The sequence below is a fragment of the Astatotilapia calliptera genome, chromosome 13, assembly GCF_964374335.1.
Source record: "Astatotilapia calliptera chromosome 13, fAstCal68.1, whole genome shotgun sequence".
Taxonomy (NCBI): domain Eukaryota; kingdom Metazoa; phylum Chordata; class Actinopteri; order Cichliformes; family Cichlidae; genus Astatotilapia; species Astatotilapia calliptera.
Window position 1 is genome coordinate 19,321,021 of NC_137434.1, and position 21,221 is coordinate 19,342,241.

General features: G+C 38.6%; 1 protein-coding gene across 2 annotated transcripts in view; it reads left to right on the plus strand.

The window, feature by feature from the left end:
• The first annotated feature begins 1,450 nt into the window (after positions 1 to 1,450).
• The window catches only part of LOC113034965 (VPS10 domain-containing receptor SorCS3-like), a 59,716-nt gene continuing 39,945 nt past the window's right edge, over positions 1,451 to 21,221 (plus strand). Inside the window, exons 1-2 of one of the 2 annotated variants that reach the window (XM_080287561.1) lie at positions 1,451 to 2,300; positions 19,700 to 19,767. In XM_080287561.1, coding sequence (XP_080143687.1) covers positions 1,605 to 2,300; positions 19,700 to 19,767 — 764 coding nt within the window. In that variant the 5' untranslated portion in view covers positions 1,451 to 1,604. The remainder of the gene's footprint in view (positions 2,301 to 19,699; positions 19,768 to 21,221) is intronic. The other variant, XM_026190164.2, reaches the window with a different exon arrangement.

Below are 21,221 nucleotides of genomic sequence, written 5' to 3' on the forward strand. Positions count from 1 at the left end.
TTTTTCAATTTTGTTGTCCGGGTGAAAAATCAATAGAAATTTGGGAGAATGGTGACTCCAGGAGATTTTCGGGGGGGGCACTGAAATTCATGATTCTCCCCGAAAAATCTGGAAGGTTGGCATGTATGGAACCAGCATGAAACTTGGTTGAAACATACATGTCTTTACCACATAGCAAAGCTCCGACATCACAACAACATGATTGGTCAATTGCAGTGCTGATGCTGCAACAACATTATGATGATGATGCAGAAACAAGACCAACATGGAGATACACCTTTTATTAGTCTATTACTTTAGGACTAATTAGCCAATGTGTGTTTCACCACTCAAATGTAGGTTACTAGGAAACCTTCCTAAATAGCACAACTTATCACTCCATCCTTTCATCCATATAATGTAACTTCTGGCTTAAAAATCAAATATGGTGCCAGCCAAAATCCTAATGCTAAGGTTTCAAAATGCAGAGATCAAAGCTAAGGGTGACGTCACAGTGTGTACTTTTAGGCTTGCTTGTGCAACTGTGAATGCACTTATGCACTCAAAATAGCACAAACAAGTATTTCAGGAGTACTTTTTAAAATATTGACACACAATTTCAAGAACTGACAGACAGCTCAGTCAGCAGGAAGTTGGAATTGCCTTTTCGGGATTCATTTAGCTGCACTAATTGAAACTAATACCTTTTAAATTGCATATTGATTTGGAGGAAACTCAGTTTTCAAATGTACACTCTAAAAATGACGGAATAATAAAAACTGTCGAAGTGCTAAGATTGAAAGAGCTACTTGATCCTTCTTGCCTCAGTGGGAACACAAGTCATGAAGATGGTGCCAAACATATCATTATATGACTTCAAAGCTCTTCTTCTATCCTGGGCTGTTGTGCAGTAGAAGGCCTGAGGCACACCGTGTCTGTGGCGTAATTGGAAAAAAAAAAGTTACAGTGTCAACAGACAAAGAAAGGTAGATAATTCCGAATCTCTGCTGCAATGCATTTTAGAATGATATCAGTCATGGATGTTTATCAGAAAGTCCATCTGAATTTCCCCCAAACGCACCCTTACTCTCGCGCGTGCACATTTGACAAGTGAATCCGGTGTTGATTGATGCAAGCAAATGATGTTTTTTTTTCCTGCCATTTCAAAGGCAAAACGTTGCCACAGAATGAACAGGGTACTGCAAAGCACAAATTACTTTTGCTGTCAACAGCTCTGAGTCATTCAAGCTCTGTTTTGGACAAATTGCACAGGTTTAGGCAACATAAAGAGTCTAAGATGTTACTGAATAAAACACAATAGAATTGTGGAATAATTTCGAAATGATTTCGGGTGATTACAGCGTTATAAATGTTTTCTTTCTTCAAACGTCCTCATGAACAATGAGCTCCAACCGTTCCCGCAGTCACTCACCGTCGGTGCGTTTGTCTGATGCGCAGCGCCTCCCAAACTGGTCCCTCACTTTGACAAATTCTTGGACGTGAGCGGGTCTCCTGAATGGCTTCTTGCTCATAAAGATGATGCCTTGAATATTTTAGAAGTTGAACAGCTCTGCCGCTCTCTGTATTTTCCCCCCACTGGTGGACTGTCAGTTTGGAAGACCACAATGGCACTTTGGTCATTTTGGGGGTTTTCTCTTTTGGCTTTGGTGTTGCTCTGCCCCTTTCACCCCAAGTTTGTGGCTCGCGCGGAAATAAGTTTTTCCACAAAACTCGACAGATTTTATCGACTGGATGTAACGCCACTGGACGCACGTGTGGCCAGAAAATCGGCGGAAATCAAAGTCTCACTGAAAATCGACAATAACACGAAAGTTTTTAGCGCGTATGAAACAAACACAGCCGGGGCTTTGAAACGAAACCATGGTCAGCAAGTGTGGAATGAAACACAGAGTGGAAATGAGGCACCGATCGACATCAAAACAAACTATAGCAGCGGTCTCAACATTCCCGATAAAAAGTATGATAACATTTTCGAGGACAAAGAAGGACGATTCAAAGCGAATATAATGTTAGAAAATACATTTTCTGCCGGAAGAAAGAAGGCAAAGAGGAGTGTGGGCGCAACATACAACGAAAACGTGGATAGGAGTATAAGTGGAGAAGCGTATTCAAGAGAGAGATTCGTGCAAACTGTCCAAGGTGTTTCCAGCGCAAGACCCGAGTATCGGCGCAGCGGAGAGGAAGCAAGAGTGTCAAACCCGAGACAGAACGAACCTCACCTGGACACTTCTACTTTTGCTCTGTCGGGAGACTCGGCACACAACCAGGCTATGGTGCACTGGTCCGGGCACAACAGCAGCGTAAGTTTCAGTTTTACAAAAATACACTTTATCATATTTTTAAAGGTGTAAAGAACATAAAAATGCCCCACACACTGGTGATATTTAACTTTGTTTCTACCTGATATAGACGTTTTTATTATTCAGTCGATGCGCATCAATCTGTCACATTTTTACGCACAGCTGATTCCGTGCGCACAAAAAGAATTCGTTCCTGCAAATAAATTCCACTCTAACAAAGCATTTAACTTGGAGCATTTAACCACAATTGTGTTTTCTTTTATTACCTATAAAGAGATTATTAGTGTTTGCGCATTGCGCGCCTGTTTGCTTGGACGCCAGATGGATATAAGTGTGCACTTGGAGGATTCCCTCGTGTTTTTTCAAACAGTAATGGAATCGGTTATCTCAACAAACTGTTCGCCACCTGAACTTTAAAATAACAGTTAACCCCTTAGGTAAATTTGATGTGACAGTGCCGTGGGAAGGTGCAGGCTGTTTGGCAGCAATCAAAACACATTAATAATTTATGAAATAATCAAGTAATGCCTTCCAGGAAGGTGTAGTAGCTACAATTAAAAAGGATTGTGTCCAACCTGGCCCTTTATGTGATGCTGATGAGACCCTATCTGACATTTTTGGCAAGTTGAACATGCTTTTGTCACTGACATTTACTCACACTTAGCTAATACTTGTTCAATTGCCCGTCTAAATACTGTATTGCAGTATGATACACTTCAACACGTCTTGATGGGACTATGCACAATTTAAATGGATGACAAGACATTGCAGTAAACATCCAGATTGCCCGCATCACAGTCACACACCCTTACAAACACACACATCCACATCCTCACAAACGTGCACATAGACGCACAAATGCACACACACACACCTACACCACAGCTAAATGCACATGCACTTTTTTTTTTACCATAACAAAGACAAAGCCATGGAGATTTTATCTCTCTTTACATATCCACCATGCAAAAATGTTTTCAACTGGCAGCATTTATCAGGAACAAAGATCTTTAAACTACAAACAGCCTTGTTCAAAAGAAACGAGCTGCTCTGCATTTTTTACTTCAGGTAATTTGAGTCACCTTAGTCTGCTGGGCAAACGGGTGTGCGGCTGAAACATTAGTCTGAGACCACATCTAAAGATCCCTGTGTCCCAGAAAAAATGCAAATATTCATGTGTTATCCCAAAATGCAGACATATTTCACTTGGTGAATTATATTATTTTGCATGTTCCTGATAAGCGTTTTCTTATCTGGTGCAATTTCTTTTGTGGTGTATGTCATAACATAAGAGGCATCACAGACGTTGGTCATTGAAGAAGGTCCTGAAATATAACTAATAATAACGTTGATTCATGGATTGCTATGTGAAATATGCTTCTGGTCTGAGATGTCTTCACCAACGATGGCCTTTGCTACTGCAGGACACTGTTCACTGGATTATCGCTGATGGGGTTGTCACTGCAGCTGTCAACATTTGAGATTTATACAGTCTGAACTCCTTTCCATGGTCCCAAAAGTACGACTGAAACAGTAGAGTTTAGATTGATGGCATTTTATGACTAGATGTTATAGCTCAGGCTATATTAGATGTAAATGACTGATAATAAATCCAATCTTACAGGGACATTTGAAGGAAAATTACTTCATTTCTGTGGTGTGGGGTAGTTCTATCAAATATTCACCTCAAGACTTTGCCTGTGATCTGACCAAGATGTAAAATTCCACAGGGAGTAAAATGAAAAAGATGTAGAAGGTGATGGTGAAAACTCCAGCGGGGTATCCTCAGAGTACAGATTTGATATAGAATTTTATTGCATAAAACCCCAAAATCTGTCCACAAATCAGTCTCTCAACTATTATTAGATTTCAGTGATTGTCTGAGACATCAAAGCCTAAGTCATAGCTCTCTGGTCTCTGATTTTAGGAGAGATAACATTGATTGGAGTCGACCATGGGAATAAAACATGTACTAATTCCCTTTGAAATGAATGGTTCTTGGCTACATGTATCGATTGGCTGTGCATGTTTCTTACTCCTTAAGTCTGTGCTGAATGTGAATGGGGATGGTGATAAAAAAGATTCATGATTTGTAATGATGTGTGCCATAAAAACAGAAAATAAACTAATTAAAAACACTAATAAATACACTTGGCTGTTGATGGTCCTATATGGCAAATCAATATTTCAGTCTTCTCCTCACATGGGTGTTCAAGCTATTGGTAATCTTTCTAAACAGCCATTGCACCACATCCTACACTCAAGGGATGCAGAGAGCCCCCTCTCTACCCCACTGAAGGCAAAAGTCTTAGTGTGCAAGCCAGCTGGTGATCATGGAGTTATTGGCAGCCAAATGATTTTAGTCTCCTGATTGACCAAGCTCCTCACAGATAGCTGACCAAACTAGGACACTGTGTTGAAGCTGCAGACAGTAATGAGTATCTTTATTGACTTCACTTCGTCTGAGCATTTGCTTCAGAAATTATACTGTGTGTCATTGTAAATAAAGTAAATATATACCATGACAATAAGGAGCTGGTCATCTCTATGAAGCTACTGTTAAAAACTTGCTTTAGGACGGGCCATGCTCTTTATAAATCCCACTGGGCACCTTTGGACTTGTTAAGCTCTTATTTTATTTATTTATTTATTTATTTTTTTTGGGGGGGGGGGGGGGGGGATTGTTTCTTGTGAGGTGGCAAGGCTCAAGTCAATCTGTCAGCTCTGTAACATCATCGTCCATTGCAGCGGCTGATTGGGAATCAGACTGGCCTCCTGAGTCATGCTGTACGCATGCCTAACCAGAGAAAGGCCGTTATTGTTGCACATAATCTTATCAGAATAAATAGACAATAAAAAGGAGGAAATGGCATGGCCCTTGGGGACACCTGTGTTTAAAACTGGTTCATTAGATAGACAGCCATTCCATTTAACATGCCAAAGCTGGTTGCATGGGAGCTCCTTGATCCATAAAATCAAATGTAATGGGTTCCCAATTCACAGGGGAGTTTGACTGGAGTTTGGTGCTGTTACAGTATGATGAAAAGTGTATTAAAAAGCCGCCACTGGTGAGGTTCTCAGATAAAATAAAGAGGAAAGTTATAATGTGTCTTTTAAAATTTTCTCATAACTTGCAACATTTCACTTTCCTATTGTACACAAACAAGAGAACTTTTCTGCTTTTGCAGTTCTAGTTTCATGCAAAATTCCTCTATTAAAAAAAACATTACGATACTCAGTCAAAGAGACAGATAAAAGGCCTGTTTTTCATGAACTTTTCATCATCCTGCCCCCGATTGCTAGCTAAGGGGATTTTGATCCATTGAACGTTTGATGAAAATCAAAGTTGTCTGTTGTTCTCACATTTAAGTACAAATTATTTCCCTCCTGTGGTACACTTTGTATTATAATATTGGCAGCACTTCAATCTTTAATTTTCCTTAATATTTTCTTTCAATTATGTCTCTTTTTTCATTTTTTTCCTACTAATTGATTTTAACATAGATGGTATATTTAGAGTTTTAAAATGCACAAAAAAGAGAGAATAAAATTCAACATAAAAGAGTTTTTCGAACAGCCATTTTTGTCCTTTACCTGCTTGTCCCTTGAGGTGTCAACACCACACGGCTGTTCATTAATCCCGCCCGTCTCAAGTCTTTAGGGGTGTGCTGTCCACTGATGTGATTGTAAGATGGTGATAGAAACTGCACCAGTCTTGTTGGCTGTGTAAAAAGAGACCCGTCTAGTTCCCACTGAAATATCTGGTTGTGACCAGAGCGTGTGACACAGTTACCTGGTTACTATGGTTTATGGTTTACTCGTACTGATGGCACAGAGCTTCTAGTTTATTGGAGATTGTTGTTGTGGAGCTATAAATAAAAGGTAATTAGATCCAAGTCCAGCTATTTCCCATGGTATTAAGACCGGTTAATAATGCCACATTTATGAGCTATTGACCATATTCCATTTTCCTCTGATGCCATCCTCTGCATTATTGCATAGAAAATGTGCTGCTGTGTTGTAAAAAAGAATATTGTGAGAATGTTCCTGGAACTAGTGATTAAATATGAGTAACACTTAGACTAAGTAACTACTCTAAAAGAGTACAAGGAAAACATAAATGGGGGAAAAAAGGCGAAATTGAACACAATTTAATGCACCAAGTTAAAAATTGTCAAGAAAAAAAGCCCTACATTATTTTCATTTGAGAATCTTTTTTTAAAATCACATTAACCACATCTTATTTTCCTGTTGAGTGATGGCCACAACCACTTAGCAGTCATCTAGCTGACTTATTACACATCCCTAGGTTTAATTTGTATTAACAAAGGGAATAAAACTCATTCCAGATCGGTAGAGAGCTGAAATGACACTGGATAGTATAAATCCAGAGAGACATCATGACATTTTGCAAGGTAAAAAATATTTAATTTAGCTTCTCTTAGTATACCTGCATACAAGTACTTTGCCAGCCTGTGCAGAGGACTGCTTTGATGGCTTGAATCAAATTATCAGCATAGAAGTGCTTGTGCTACTGTTCAACCCAGCAAAAACCCATTGAAAACATACTGAAGATGACTTTGCCAAATTTCTAAACAATGTTAAAATGTGACCTCTAATCAACAGAAAATGTTCAGGAGGATAAACATGAATTCAAGTCCAGCAATAGACTGAAACAAATTACTTTTGATCTTTTACCTTTAAACCAACTTTAGACATAAAGGGTTCTCTTTTTAAAGATCATGACAGTCGTTTAGTCCAAATTTAGTCAAAAAAGCAATCTCCATGGACAACTTGGGCTGGGTGAGATAAATCCACAGTAATTATAAATGCAAAGCATGTCCGTAACAACTCATAACAATTACTGAAAGATAGCATTAAATTGCAGTGACAATGAAAAGATTTTCAGGAGTATTATCATCTGTAAAAATGTTTTGTTGTTGTTTTTTCCCTTTTTAAAACTTGTTATTTTGGATAGCACATTTCTGTTACTGTTCTGTGTGGAGTTTGCATGCTCTTTCTGTGCCCTTTGGCATTGTCTCCAACTGTCCAGAGATATGCATTATAGGTTAATGGTGTTTAATGAGTGTGTATGTAACTCTTGGTCTGCTGTGACAGGCACATTAGCCAACAAAGCTATGTTAGCTAAAACAGCTATGTTACTTATGCTGTAGTCACACCATGGAAAACGGTGGTTGGATACTACGGCATGATCAAAATTATTGCCAGCGTGTGCAATGAACGTGCAAGCTCATTATCTTTAAAATGGTTGCTTTAAACACAAAGGATTGGATCCGGATCACTTGCAGCTGGCTGCTGTTTTCAGAGTGATTTTGGTGTGTCAAGATGGTGCAATAAAAAAAACAGCAATATAATGGAGTCAGTCAGCAATCACTTGTGATAATATGGTGATTAATTGGGATAAATAAGGCAAAAAAATATTCTTAAATTGTCCTCTGTTGCAAAGTTGTTGTTGTCTGGATACACAGAAATTCACATTAAACAGAAATTCACATTCACTACTTAGTGATTGCAGACCACCACTGTTCGGAGACTGGTCGCCTTCTACCAGGTAACTTGTGCAGTTGCCTTGCAATCAAAAGTGTTCTCTAGCTGCAAACAGGTATGTTAGCTAATGTTAATGATAGAAAATGGCTCTCAAGTAAAGATCAAGGCCTTTTTAAGCACCTAACCATCCCCATACTTCAGAACATCTATGATTATGGCTGTGGTTGGAGCTCTGCCCTCTATTAGAGGCAGATTGATATTTGGCACACACAAAAAAAAAAAAACAAAAAAAAAAAAAAACCCTTACAATTTCTCAGGGTTGGATGGGCAATTTTTAAACATTTCTGGAGAAAAAGGCAGCATTCGCATTGTTATTTCCTTTTGTCTCAGTTTATTTTATAGCGCACAGGCTACAAGTCTCTACCTCGATGTAGTAATAATTCATTGAAATCCCAGTTTTTACTCCACAAATGACATGAATGTGTGCCCCCTTTTTTTTCATGAATCATTTGTGCTCAGGGACCATAATGCATCACATCAACATATCCTCTCAGCACTTCCTCAGCACTCAGAATTTAAATTTGCCTCACAAAGTGCATTTTAAGCAGCAAATAAAGGCCTGCCATCAGTTGTATGTTCAAGCACACTGTCATTACTTGATTTGACCTCGCTCTCTCGTTATTTGTGCAAGACTAACACATGCACACGTTTTATTTTTCAGCTTTAATCAAAGAGACAAAGCGGGTGCAGAATCATACTTGACAGGTTTGCATGTGATTAATTAGCTTTAATAACTGCAGTGAGGTAGATATAACTGTGATTAGGTTATAAAAGCAAATTTATGCGTTTTCTGATTGGAGAAAATCATAAAATTGATATTCAGATTGGGAGACAAATTTATTAATTAACATAGAGACCGAGCTAACACAAACTGTGCCTTTTTAAAACTTTGTATGTCTAAAGGTCAAGGCTAATTTAGTCTTCAGTTTTATTCTTCTTGATACACAAAACAAGTTTGATCAAACTGTGCGTTGGGAATTGCTGGGATTTGCAGCAGCATATTACCAGAAGAAACACAGACGGTACTATCACGTTTAAAGATGACTGGGATTGCTCAGGTGGCACTCAGCTTAAATAATAGCTTGACTTGGCTGGTTACAGTGACAGGAATGCATTAGTTGCAGGAGGAAAACGTTTTTTTCCCGATCAAGCGAGATGCAAAGGACCCAACCCTTGAGCGCCACACACACTGTGCAATCAATGGAGATGATGGAAAACTTCCAAACACAAAATGACACATTTAGAAAACAGAGTACTCTCTCAATTGGTTTCCTGTAACAAATCATTTTAAATGACGCCTTGCTTTTGCAAAGAAAAAAACCAACAAAAAAAAGTGACTTATTGTCAAATTCGGAAGCTGTATAAATGGGCAAATAAATATGGATCAAAATAATGGCAGAAATGGTGACAAGACTTGACAGGATCTACACATCATTTATGTGAGTTAATGATTGTATTTGAACACATTTGAACTGCCATCATTATAAATGTCTGTGAATGAGACTAAATTATTTTAATAGCTAAATAAAATCTAATTATGTTCTAGCTTTACTATGGTGATCATTTCACATCCTCTGAAGCCAAAGCAAACAACTTGTAAGCCCTGATTTCTTACGATGATTTTGACACACACTTATAATTAAACAGTGCTGTTCAGAATGTTTAAATGACCATCTTTAATTTATAATCCTATCCATTTCTGTCTTTTTTTTTTTGCTTCTTTTAATGGCTTAATTTGCCGCCCAGAAGTAATGGAAATTTTATTATATTGGTTGTATGTAGCTCTACTCTTGCTGCAGCAACAAGAAAAGTAGTTGAGAATGTAACAATAGGTCTTTGGTTTGAATTGGCTAGCTCAGGCTTTTCTGTGTGGAGTTTGCATGCTCTCTCTGTGCCTGTGGCATTGTCTACAACAGTCCAGAGATATGCATTATAGGTTAACTGGAGATTCTAAATTGGCCATAGATGTGTGGCTGAAGGCTGTTGTGTTGTGGTGAAATTATGGCTCACAGGTGGTAGCACATTTGCAGTCTGCTGGTAACTGTGGACTGCCCATCTACCTGCAGAGAACATCTATACTCAGATGGAGGCAGAATCAAGCCTGTGGGCTACTCTTGGTTGTGGTGTTTTTTTTGGTCCATCAGCCAGCCACAGAGAAGAGCAAAGTTATCATATAGAAAGAGCTGAAGTGAAGCAGTGTGTTAAAAACAGTGAAAAAAAAAAAAAAAGGAGCTGCTCACTGCAGCTGCTGTCTGTAGTTTTCATACTGTATTTTTTGATCTTTGATTGGGATTTTGGCACTTCTCTCCTTCTTGCTGAACTACACCGTGGGTCTCTTTCCTGTCAAATCATAAACTTTCAACAAATGCACAGTGGCATCCACATTCAGCAAAGTGCACTTGGGATTCTGGAGGACTGAAGGGGAGCACATTTGCATTGGCTGAAAACCTTTCTCTATAGCCTCTCTGTAGGCAAATACCTCAGCATGTGGACACAATCACAGTACTGTAAATAAAGCATTATTCCTGCAACAAACTAACTCTCTCCTGTGACAACCCACTGTAACCTTGCATATGAGGAAGAAAATGACTGGATGGATGCATTTATACATGGCCAACATAATAGGCAAAACTGCCACTATGTTGAACCTTATGTTTATTTATAAATTGGTAGTGTGCTTTGAAACAGAAATAATACACATCACATGGTTTTAGTCACCAGCATGAGAAGAATTGTTAACCTATCTGTCAGCTCACAAAATGTTGACACTTTGAAATGACAATACATTGACCACACAATTCATTCTTTTCTTACAATGTACAAAATATGTACAAAATATCTACATGTTGCAATCAAAGCATGCTAAAACCTTTGCGTGGTGATAAACAGGCAGCTTCTTGTTAGTTTTGATGTTAGGAAAAATGCTGTTCTTGGATTTTAGTTTTAGAAAAACCACCAGTCAAATCACCAGTGATTTGAATATCTCACTTGTTTACTCTGTTAACAGTTATCAGAGACTATGGCTATGATTAGGGGGTTTCAAACTGTTTGTATTGTCTATCAGAAAAGCCCAGTCTCTGGTGTCAAAGTCCTGCGCTTTGAACATCCAGATTCACGAGCCAATACTAAAAAGAAATTATTGTAAAACACCCGAAGTTTTCTCTACGGAAAAAACTGTTTTGGCTTACCTCGAGTGTTACACTCCACGGCTGAATATGGATGCAATTTTTTAAAAAAGAGCAACGGGTTGATCTTTTGTTTTATTAACATAATTATTCTCAAATGAACTGGAAACAACATTTGGCGCTGAAACCCACCGAGCTCATCCCCCTGTCAGTCTTTATCATAATAATGAGGAGAAGGGCCTGATTTGCTAGACTGTATTTACAACTTTTTGTCAGGGTAAATATAAGCCAAATTAACACAAGATATTTACAACTAAACAGCTCAAACTATATTTGTACTGTACTGTATTACAAGCACTTCGGTACAGTATTTGTACAGGCAAAAAAAAATAGGAAAGAAGAAAAAGAGGAACATAGCACATTACTTTCTGGAAAAGAACTTTCCTATCAAACATGATCTTGGCAGGACTTTATTCCTTAAAAAGTATCATTGGCAAAGAAAACGCGTAGTGTATGCATTTAATTTTTATTAAAACTAATGTTTACCAGTTTACTCTCTTTGCATTATGAAAAATGCAAATAAGCAAGAGGGGAAGAAAGACAAAATTATATGTGGGACACATTTAGCTCACGAGCTGAGTCTCAGCACTTTTGGCAGTGAAGGGGGTCATTTTAGGTGGAGGGCTTCTCTCTTCCAAAATCTCAATTTGGACTAACTACCGCCTTTGGCTCTAGCTCAGACCCCTCCAGGCAGAAGCTGAGCCATTAGGAGCCAAAGCTGTGAGAGAACAGAAGACACTGGAAGAAATGCCTAGATGGCATTAGACTGTACAAAGTTCTCCAAAATGAAAATAGTAGTTTTGATTTTGGGGGAACTTTTCATTTAGTATTACATTTTATATTACCATATTTCATCTAATAATCATATTAATCGTCAGACTTGGTTGTTTTCTGTGGCTTAATGAATAAGATGATAATGCACAGACAACATGCAACTGTACCTTCAACCTATGAACTCTAAATCTGAGCAATCAAGAGAAGCACATGCCAAAACCCTGTAAGAGAAAAATGCAAATATCAGGGTTTTTTTTTTTTTTTTTTTGGCTCTCTACACCACTTACAATGCATCAAATTAATTTTAGATTGCATGGGATGGGACTAAAACTTTGTTAAACGTGTCGAAACATTTAAATGACTTCTAAAATTGCAATCAAATCTGTCCTTGAATGCTGTGTTCCTTGTTTTCCAGCTTTTTAGAGGAAACCACAGTGCATCGTGGCATAACAACATCAAACATAAGGAAGAAAAAACCATGACAGTTTATATTTTCATATCCAGTCCATTAAACGTATTTCAATGACTTCTTACCCCAAACTTTCTTTTAAAAAAAAGATTGAAGCAGATCTATCACAACCTTTTATCTTATTAAGGACAAACAGCACAGTTTATTGTGTATTGTTGTTAGCAAGAAAAAAAGTACAACATGTTCACAAAATCTCCTCACAATAGAGCTGCATTGAAGTGAAACCCTTTTATATTCTGCCCATTTCATTCATTTCCCCCTTCTTAATGGACTGAATTGATTGGTGAAACCTCTCAAGCTCGAAGCATCAGGGTTACATGACCAAAGCTCAAAAGTCTAGTGGATAAGCAAACATAGAAACAGCAGACTAATGCACAAGGGACATTTTGCGGGGGTTTACTTGATGAAAGCATCATCCCCTGGAGTATGTTTTCCCCCACAAAAGTACAAACAATCAATTTGGTGCACAATTAAGATGAGGACAGAGTAAGGCCTCTCTTGGACCTCACAATTTTTCTTAAAAGACATTTGTCTCTACTAAGTGCTCTACTTTGGAGATGTCCTCCCAGAGCCACAATCAAGATGTTGTGTTTTTCTTCCCTCCACCCACTTGCAGTGCATCTTGATTTTGCCCTCATTGCTGTCAAGTCTTAAAGAAATTTATGCAAATTTGCAACCAATACTGTATTTCTTTTCTCTGCAGGTGTTTGCATCAGATAATTTCTAATGGATGCATGAATATATTAATCTTTAATCTTAGCCAAAGAAAAAGGAAAACGTTTTATGACTACTTTGTTGAATCTGTTGTGGAACAAAAGAGATGAGCTCATTTTGATACACGGATGACTTACTACAACTACACTGGTAGTCCCATTTGGCTCAACAAAAGACACAAAACAGCAATATTTTTTCTTGTGCTTTGATGGAGGTCTTTCCCCCCCACAAAGCACAGGAGATGAATGTTAAAAGCGATAGTCTGCAGCAAACCTGAAATGTGCTCAGTGTAGGTAGGAGATCAAGGATATTAATTAGGTAGTTGACTTAAAGAAAGCAGTCTTTGTCAAATTACTCAAATTACTCTTTGTTGCCCTTGGCTTTTGCCTTTATTTCCTTAATGAAGTTGAGAATCTAATGAGCTTAACAACAAATGAAACAGACTTTATTTTTATGTCTTCAAGATTGCATTTGCCTGAACAGGAATGGAGTGGAGTTAGGTAGAGCGGAGAGTTCCAGCTTGCTGTATTCACCAGTTTTTGGTGTTTGATAATAGCCTGAATGCATTAGGGGGTCTCTGTGGATCAGCAATATTGGTTAGATATGGCTCACCCCAAGGTGTTGTACATTTTTCACCTCTTTCAAACCACTTCCATTGCTTCTTATTTGAAAGAGCATAGAGAGTGCCTGTGGATGGGGTGACACGGGTATGAAATTATGTAAATGCTGAATGGGATTTTGTAAAAGCTAGGCATAGCTTACCCAGGCTCCATTTGCTCCATTTTTTTTTTTTTTTTTTTTTTTTTGTTAGTGTGTTGTTTGTTTGCTTGTCTTAGTTTGTTTGTTTGTTTAGAAACGGACAGAGAACTGACAGTATGATTATTGCAGTTGTATATTTATTTATTAATGTTTCTGTCCATCCAAAAATATTAATAAAAAAAAAAAAAAAAAAAAAAAAAAAAAAAAAAAAGAATAGAACAGACTAGAATAGAATACAATAGAGTACCCTTATTGTTCACATCAGTCACAAATCAATTTATAATTAAGAAAAATACTGATAATTATCAGCACACTTTCATACATATATAGTACATACATAAAACTTCAGTATAACCGAAATACACTGCAGTATCTTGTTGTTCAGTATACTTATTGTTTTTGGCACAAATGATTCCCTTATAAAGCATTTTACTAGCTCGAGGCTTCCTAGAACATCGACCTGAGGGCATCAGTTCAAAATCAGAATGACGAGGGTGTTCTCAGTCAGCAACAATAGATCAGGCTTTTCATTATGATACAGCTTATTTTATATTTGTTGTCAACCAGTGATTTTTTTCACCAGTTCTCACCTTTCTTGGATTTCTCTCTTTGCATGTCGTCTATTTTGCTGGAGTAACCTTTCTGCTATGGCTTGAATGATCCAGAATTTTTGGGACCAGCACCACCTGGTTCAAACAACTACAACATGAGACTTAAAACTACAACGATACTAATACATTTTTAGCATAAAGGCATATATCTATCTATTTGCTTGTGAAAAAGCTAAGCACTAACTGTTTCTATCTGTTGCTTGCTGCTGAGCTGCTGTGCAGGAGTGTGTTGGAGGTTTTTCACTGTAAACAGCTGCCCACTGCTGCCAAAAACGGTGCTTTGAGAGCTGTGAAACAAAACAGAAAAGTTGCGTGGTGTTGGACACTGAGCTGATACTTGTTATAAATCTCTATGTGTTGTTGTTCTATGAAAATATTCTTCCCTTGCTCAAAAAAATCACCTAAAACACTTAATGAATGAAATATTTAAGTTGAAAATCTTCAATGACACACACTTTGTTGAGCACAAAATAAGGTAAAAATGGTGAGTAATAGCCAAATCAGGAAGTCAAATGAAATCATGGCTCTTGACATTGTAGGGTAAAATATTACATAGAAAGAGAGAAACCCGATTATTCCCTATGACAAGCACTTTGTGTCAGTGTGGGGGGAAAAATCCAGTTTTAACAGGAAGAAACCTCAGGCAGAGCAAAGCTCAGCGACGGCAGCCATCTGCCTCGACCGGTTGGACTGAGGCGAAAGAGACGAGTGAAAAAATGAGTGAAAAAAAAGGAAAAAAATCACCAAACTCTCCAACGTTGACGTCATTCCTAAACGACCTCAAACCCAGTCTGACGCTTCTCAAGTCTGCACTGTCATATTACTTATTACAGCTGGACACATGAAAAGCTCTTAGAGAAGACTGTACACATGTATCTACTCGCATGCCAGTTAAGGCAAGGCTTGTCAGATTATGTCTTACTCAGTCACTTGATGGATTCAAAAACCACTTTTACTCTTTTGGGAGATCACAAAACTGACCTCCTGACAGCTGTCAGAGAGAGGTGGCATATTTTGGTTTTAAAATAAAATATCTAATGCATGAAAATAATTCCATTAGTGTTGAAATATTCCAGTGAGTTGTTAGACGTTTGTGGCTCAGATAGACGGGGGTCACTCCCAGGAGATGGCTCGCTCACTGTATGAATGTTTACCCTGCAGTACAATATACAAAGCTTATGTGTATTCATGAAAATGTAAATGTGTGTCATTGTAGCAGTGAACTTTGCAGAGGCTAAAGGTAAGTAACAAAATAGAGATATGTCAGTGCTTCGGTGAGCATCAGCCGCTAGCTGAGTTATTACAATGAACCTTACATCACTCACTGGTATCAACTTTGGGGGTCCCTTGGAAATTAATTTAGCTCCTTGTTGTCCCCTCTAGTTATGTTCAAAAACGGCACCAGATCCACATGAAAGTGGATTCATTTCTCGCATTTCTAAAGATTGTTTCTACTTCCCGCGATGTGTTACTCCTGAGCAGAAAAATAACAGTCTGGAGGTGTGATGTTTAGAGTAAGGGTTCCTTTGCTTCCCTTGACTACCCAATTAGGCAGAAACAATATTTGAGGGGTGCCAGCCTAATTATGCTTTACTTGGGGCTGAATAAGCAACAGGTTCCATTTGAAGCTTGGTGCTAGAAATCACAAAATAACTGTGTTGATGTGCAGCAACAGTCTATTTTATTTTATTTTATTAATAGCCATTTTTCAGTACAGTACAAAGAGATGATTCATACCTAAATTGCGAGTTGTGTAGAAAATATTCTGCCCACCAACTATGTTCAGATGCCTCTCATGTCCCACTGAAGCACATTCAAATTTGACCATTTCGCTTAAAACAAAAGTCGGATTGATATGGAATTTGTAGAGACATGATTCAGTCCACAGGCTGTCATTGCATATGCTGTCTGGCCTGCACAGATGTGCAAGTTGAATGCGTAGGCAGGGTTTTTCCTGAGCAGAGAAATTTTTGGTGGCATCCAAAGATGCATTATTTCAATTGCGGAAAATGAACTTTTGATCTGATGAGATGAGGACCAGGTCTGTGAACACTCGCAGTACATTGCTGTCTTCGAACCTTTTCTGATTCAGGCAATAACGTGGTAGGACAGAGTCAGTCTGCTATCAGTCTGCTTTAAGTTTGAGATTGAATGTGGTTAAGTTGGGAGCGTTAAGTCTGTTGCCATCTACAGACACAGATATTGACATTCACAGACACTCCTCACATTCAGACTCCACCAAGAACCTCATAGTTGTGAAACTTCAGAAATCGCTCCACAAATAGTGACATAGTTGCTGCAGGATGGCTGCAGGATCAGCAAAAATTACAAAGACACTCAGTAACCTTGCTTTTATGTAGGAATATAAACAAAAAATATCTAAACAATCGACTCAAGTAGTTAGTTGAGTTGAGTGCTCCATTGCAAAGAGATGCTTTGCAGACGAGTTGAGCTTATCCGTGCATTACTAAGATTGATTGCATCATGTGAGCTATTTCCAAACCTTCACTAATCTGTCTGAAAGTCATTGCAGTACATCTGAGTCGGGCCATGATTGTCACCTTGTAATCAAAAACGGTCACCCAACCCAGAGGTTGACGGTGTTGCACGCTCAACGTCTGAGCAAACAGCTGGCTGCTACTACATGCAATCGGCTTCTGACAGCAAAAAAACTGAACGAAATCACAAAGTAACCCACTGATTTTTCCAAGTTGAAATGAGGTTTCTGACCTATTTCTATTTTAGAGTGACTAAACCATTAGGCAGGAAAAACTCTGGTGGATCTGTTCGCTGCTAAGTCTTTTGAATTAAGCTAAAAAAAAATAATCACAATTAAATTATGGCTTTTAACACTTGTTGCCATGGAGGCTGTTTACTCAGTCATCTAAGAGTTCAAATCTTTGGCAAAAACGACCTGTCTGTGTGTGCCTTTTAATGTTTTCTTTTTCCTCTGTCGCCAAACGAAAAATGCTGGATTAAAAATAAAGAAAGTAATTGGAGAGTCTGTTCTATAAGGAAGAAAGAAACAAATGAGGTGAGATTGAACGAAAGAAAGAAAAGAGGAAGCAAAGAAGGAAAAAACTGCGACAAGAATAGAATGTTAGGATAAAAGGATGACTAAACCCAACTCCTCGGAGGGTGAGAGCCAATCTGAAAAATGATTGGTTGACTTTCCCGGGGCAAAGCTCTCTTTGCTCACATCAATAAAACATAAACATGAATAAATGCACTGCTTTTGGCCTTCCAGGGTCCTTACTTAATTTCATGTATGCAAGTGAGCAATGATATGCATGGAGAATTGTATTTACCTAGAAGGCTCAAAATAATTCTGGAAGCCATTTTGTGTTTGTTTGTTCCTGGTATTTACATAAATGCAAGGCTGCACCACAAACTCGCAGAATTTCGTGTTTAATGCACCTTCATTCTCATACTTTAAGTCACACATCTGGTGTGCAAGTCATGTGCTGTCCCTACTGGTCTCGGCATTTGCATGTATAGTAGTTGCTCCCTATTGACTTGAGTCACAGATGCACAGCCTATCAATAACGCTGAAGATGTGGGAACGTGCAGTCTACAGTGATATACTCTTGATGTATCCACTTAGGGACAAATCATCCAAACAGTCAGCTGCCTCACTAGTCTGTTGGTCCCTGAGGTAGATCTTCACTGACCCATTTCAGTGGGTCAGCTTTTGTTAATGAGCCAACCACACAAACACGTTGACAACAGTTAAGGGAGAGCTCCTAATGGCAATTACAGCTTGGGTGCAGAGAGGCTTTTCGTTATCAAGTTTTGCCATTTGGGGCTATTTTTATCAAGGTTATTTTACATCACCAGCTACATTTATGTACATTTGGTTCATTTGGAATTCACGTGCAAGACAGCAGAAATGATTGAAACCCACGAAACTGTGAACATCTAATCGTTGTTCACTCGATTCGTTTGCTGTGCTGGATGTTTGAATGCCGGTGGTTAAGAATGAACTGCTCTAGTTCTGACACTGATAAAATCAAATCCAGATTCAATTTACCTCGTAGTATTTATAATATCCCGTGACACAGATTCATTGTTGTTAGCAAAAGAGAACTGAAGAGACAAACGATCAACAGTTTGGCTCAGTTTTTCCTCTTGTATCTATTTTTCAAAGCAGGCAATTAGGACTAACATCACAGCCATTTAACTAAGTCTGCGCTCCAAATTGATTCTGACTCCAGCGTTGGACCTTGCAGACATGGTGCATTTAGTTATGCAAATGCTTATCTCACTGTGTGATTGGTTAATTAACCTGCAATGCAGATAGTCCCAGCCATGCACAGTGGCCATTTGATGGCTAAATTGTGGGTCAATTGGGTTTTAACATTTTCAAAGCAGACTTAGATACGTGTCATTGTTCCTCTGAGTCTTGTGTGGCTTTTTACGGTTTAATGAGTCGTTCCATGGGTCCCATAAGGTTAATACGTTTAAACTCACTGTAATTGAGCTTTTGACCTATCTTTCATGGCTTTTTTTAAATAAAATCACAATATTATGTCATCTTTCTAGTCTTTGATTGTAATTATCTACCATTCCTTCTCCCACAATTCATACAGCACCCCAAGCTCTCTACCCTACCCCTCTTTCTATCCTGAGTTATGAGCATCCCCACGGGAAGTCATTTATAATGCCATTGGAGTGACAATAATGCGTTTGCACACCATTTCACTCTGCCCTCTGTGCCTTGACAGGCTTTTATGGGCCGCATTTTTGTTTCCCCAGAAACACATTGTCCAACCATCCCCAGAGAACAAATGTTCCACCTAAACTGGAACTGGACGTCTTCCAATGAGTAAAAAGAGTAAAATAACAACATGTAACATCAGCATTTGAGATTTGTTGGTGCTTTTGCAGCCAAGGTACTTAAATGTTTTGAAGGTAAAAGCAAAGCTGAAGTTTAAAAAAAAAGGAAATGAGAGAGGATGGTGCATTGCAGCCACTGACTGCATTTCTTTTCATTGTTCACTGAACAATTATGTTCAGAGTTTTCTGTCATGTAGGTATCATTCCACATGAGATACAGACACAACTCTTGACAGCCTTCATGGATTTCTTTTTTCAGATCCTGCCACTAGTCGACTGACATTTCCTGACAACATGAGGATCACTTGTCATTGGGCTAACATACTGTATGAGCCTGATATTTATTAGCAAAGAAAAGTAGCGGACATGTTGTATTTATTCCAAGTCATTAGGTGGAGACAGATAATGTGCGCTGCCGAGCCAAAGGTTTTTAATGCAGATCTTGACTTGTAATTAAATATGTCTGTTGTGGTTACGTTGCAGGTGATCCTGATCTTGACTAAACTCTATGACTTCAATCTGGGGGGTGTTACCGAGAGCTCACTCTGGAGGTAAGTTTTCCTTTTTTAATCTCTGCTATCTTTTCCTTTGCATACCAATATTAAGGTTGCGGTATCACTGCAGGAATTTTATAAAAATGCAAAATCACAAGCCAAGAACAACAACAATAATATATTCATCGAGTGCTGGATACTGTAAGCATGATTTATAGTGTTCTCCCTTGCTAGGATACGAACAATCAAGTTTCACTCGAAGCCAATATGAAGTATGTTTTAATAAAGCATCTTGAAGTACCATCCTCTTTTTGCTTGCTGGAGTTCCATAAATAACACAACTAGCACCACAACAACCTTTTAAAGAAGGCCCAACCTATTTTCTGTCCATCATCAGCAGGACTATTTCTGAAAGATAAACCTTAAGAATGATCTGAGGGATTCTCTGTTTGGATCTGTGGTGCTTTTCCTCTGACCTAGAAACTTTGTGATGGAGTTTTTGATTGATTGTCATCTGTAACCTTTTGTTTCAGAAGCAATTGACATGCAATTGCTGCTATATAGCCGTAGTAATTTCATTCAGTATGTATTGAGAGGTGAGTTACAGTGCCCTGTCAGGTCATAAATAAGAATGGAATTCATTAAGGATTATACCATAGAGCCCAATCCAGCCTCTGATATGCCTTTTCTCTCACCTCTGCCATAGCCTGCAGAGAACTCATTTCATTCTGAAATACACGTGAAAAAGAGACCATCAGTCCGCCAAGCATAGAGTTTCAAATTAATATCTGTTTCACCAGAGGCGGCACTAAGATTTACACCCGACTTGACACATTTTGAAATCCCATATTGTGTACAGGAGGTCTTCCATCATCAAGGTGTCTGCTTAACAATGGCACCACGAGTAAATTAGAGTGTTCCTCCGGGGATGCACAAAGGTTCTTAGTATGAGTATTAGAAAAGCAGAGATTTGAATGTTATGAAAAGAAAAGGGAGTAAATGATTTCTGTGATAACACAATAAATGATTTATGACTACAGCTGCAGGCCTCTGTTGGTGGCAAGACGCAGTGTTCGGATCAACGGATGACTTACAGAAGCCATCTAAACACGCATCAAGTGCCTTTTGTGTTTTGAGACGCCTGCCGCTCCTGCCCAAGAAACATCACAATATAGTAACATCGTTTAAGAGGCTTACTTCCACCACTGCAATCAAAGAGCGATATGCCAGCTGAAAGCAGTACTTAAGCACAAATACAAATGCGTTTAGGGTAAGGCTTTGAAAACAATGTCAACAGCAAACGGAACGATTCAAGTTAATGCACAGACAATGATAGCAGACACTGGGTGTCTATCCAATTATACAGTGAAATTACATTTGGAGGCACTCAGGTAAAACTGAAGCTTGGTTTGGCCGTTTGTGCTGAGGAGAAATATGAGAACCAAGATGATGAACACATCTGCCCCTTTTTGTGGATAGCAGTTTTGTGCAAGTGTCTTTACATGCAACAG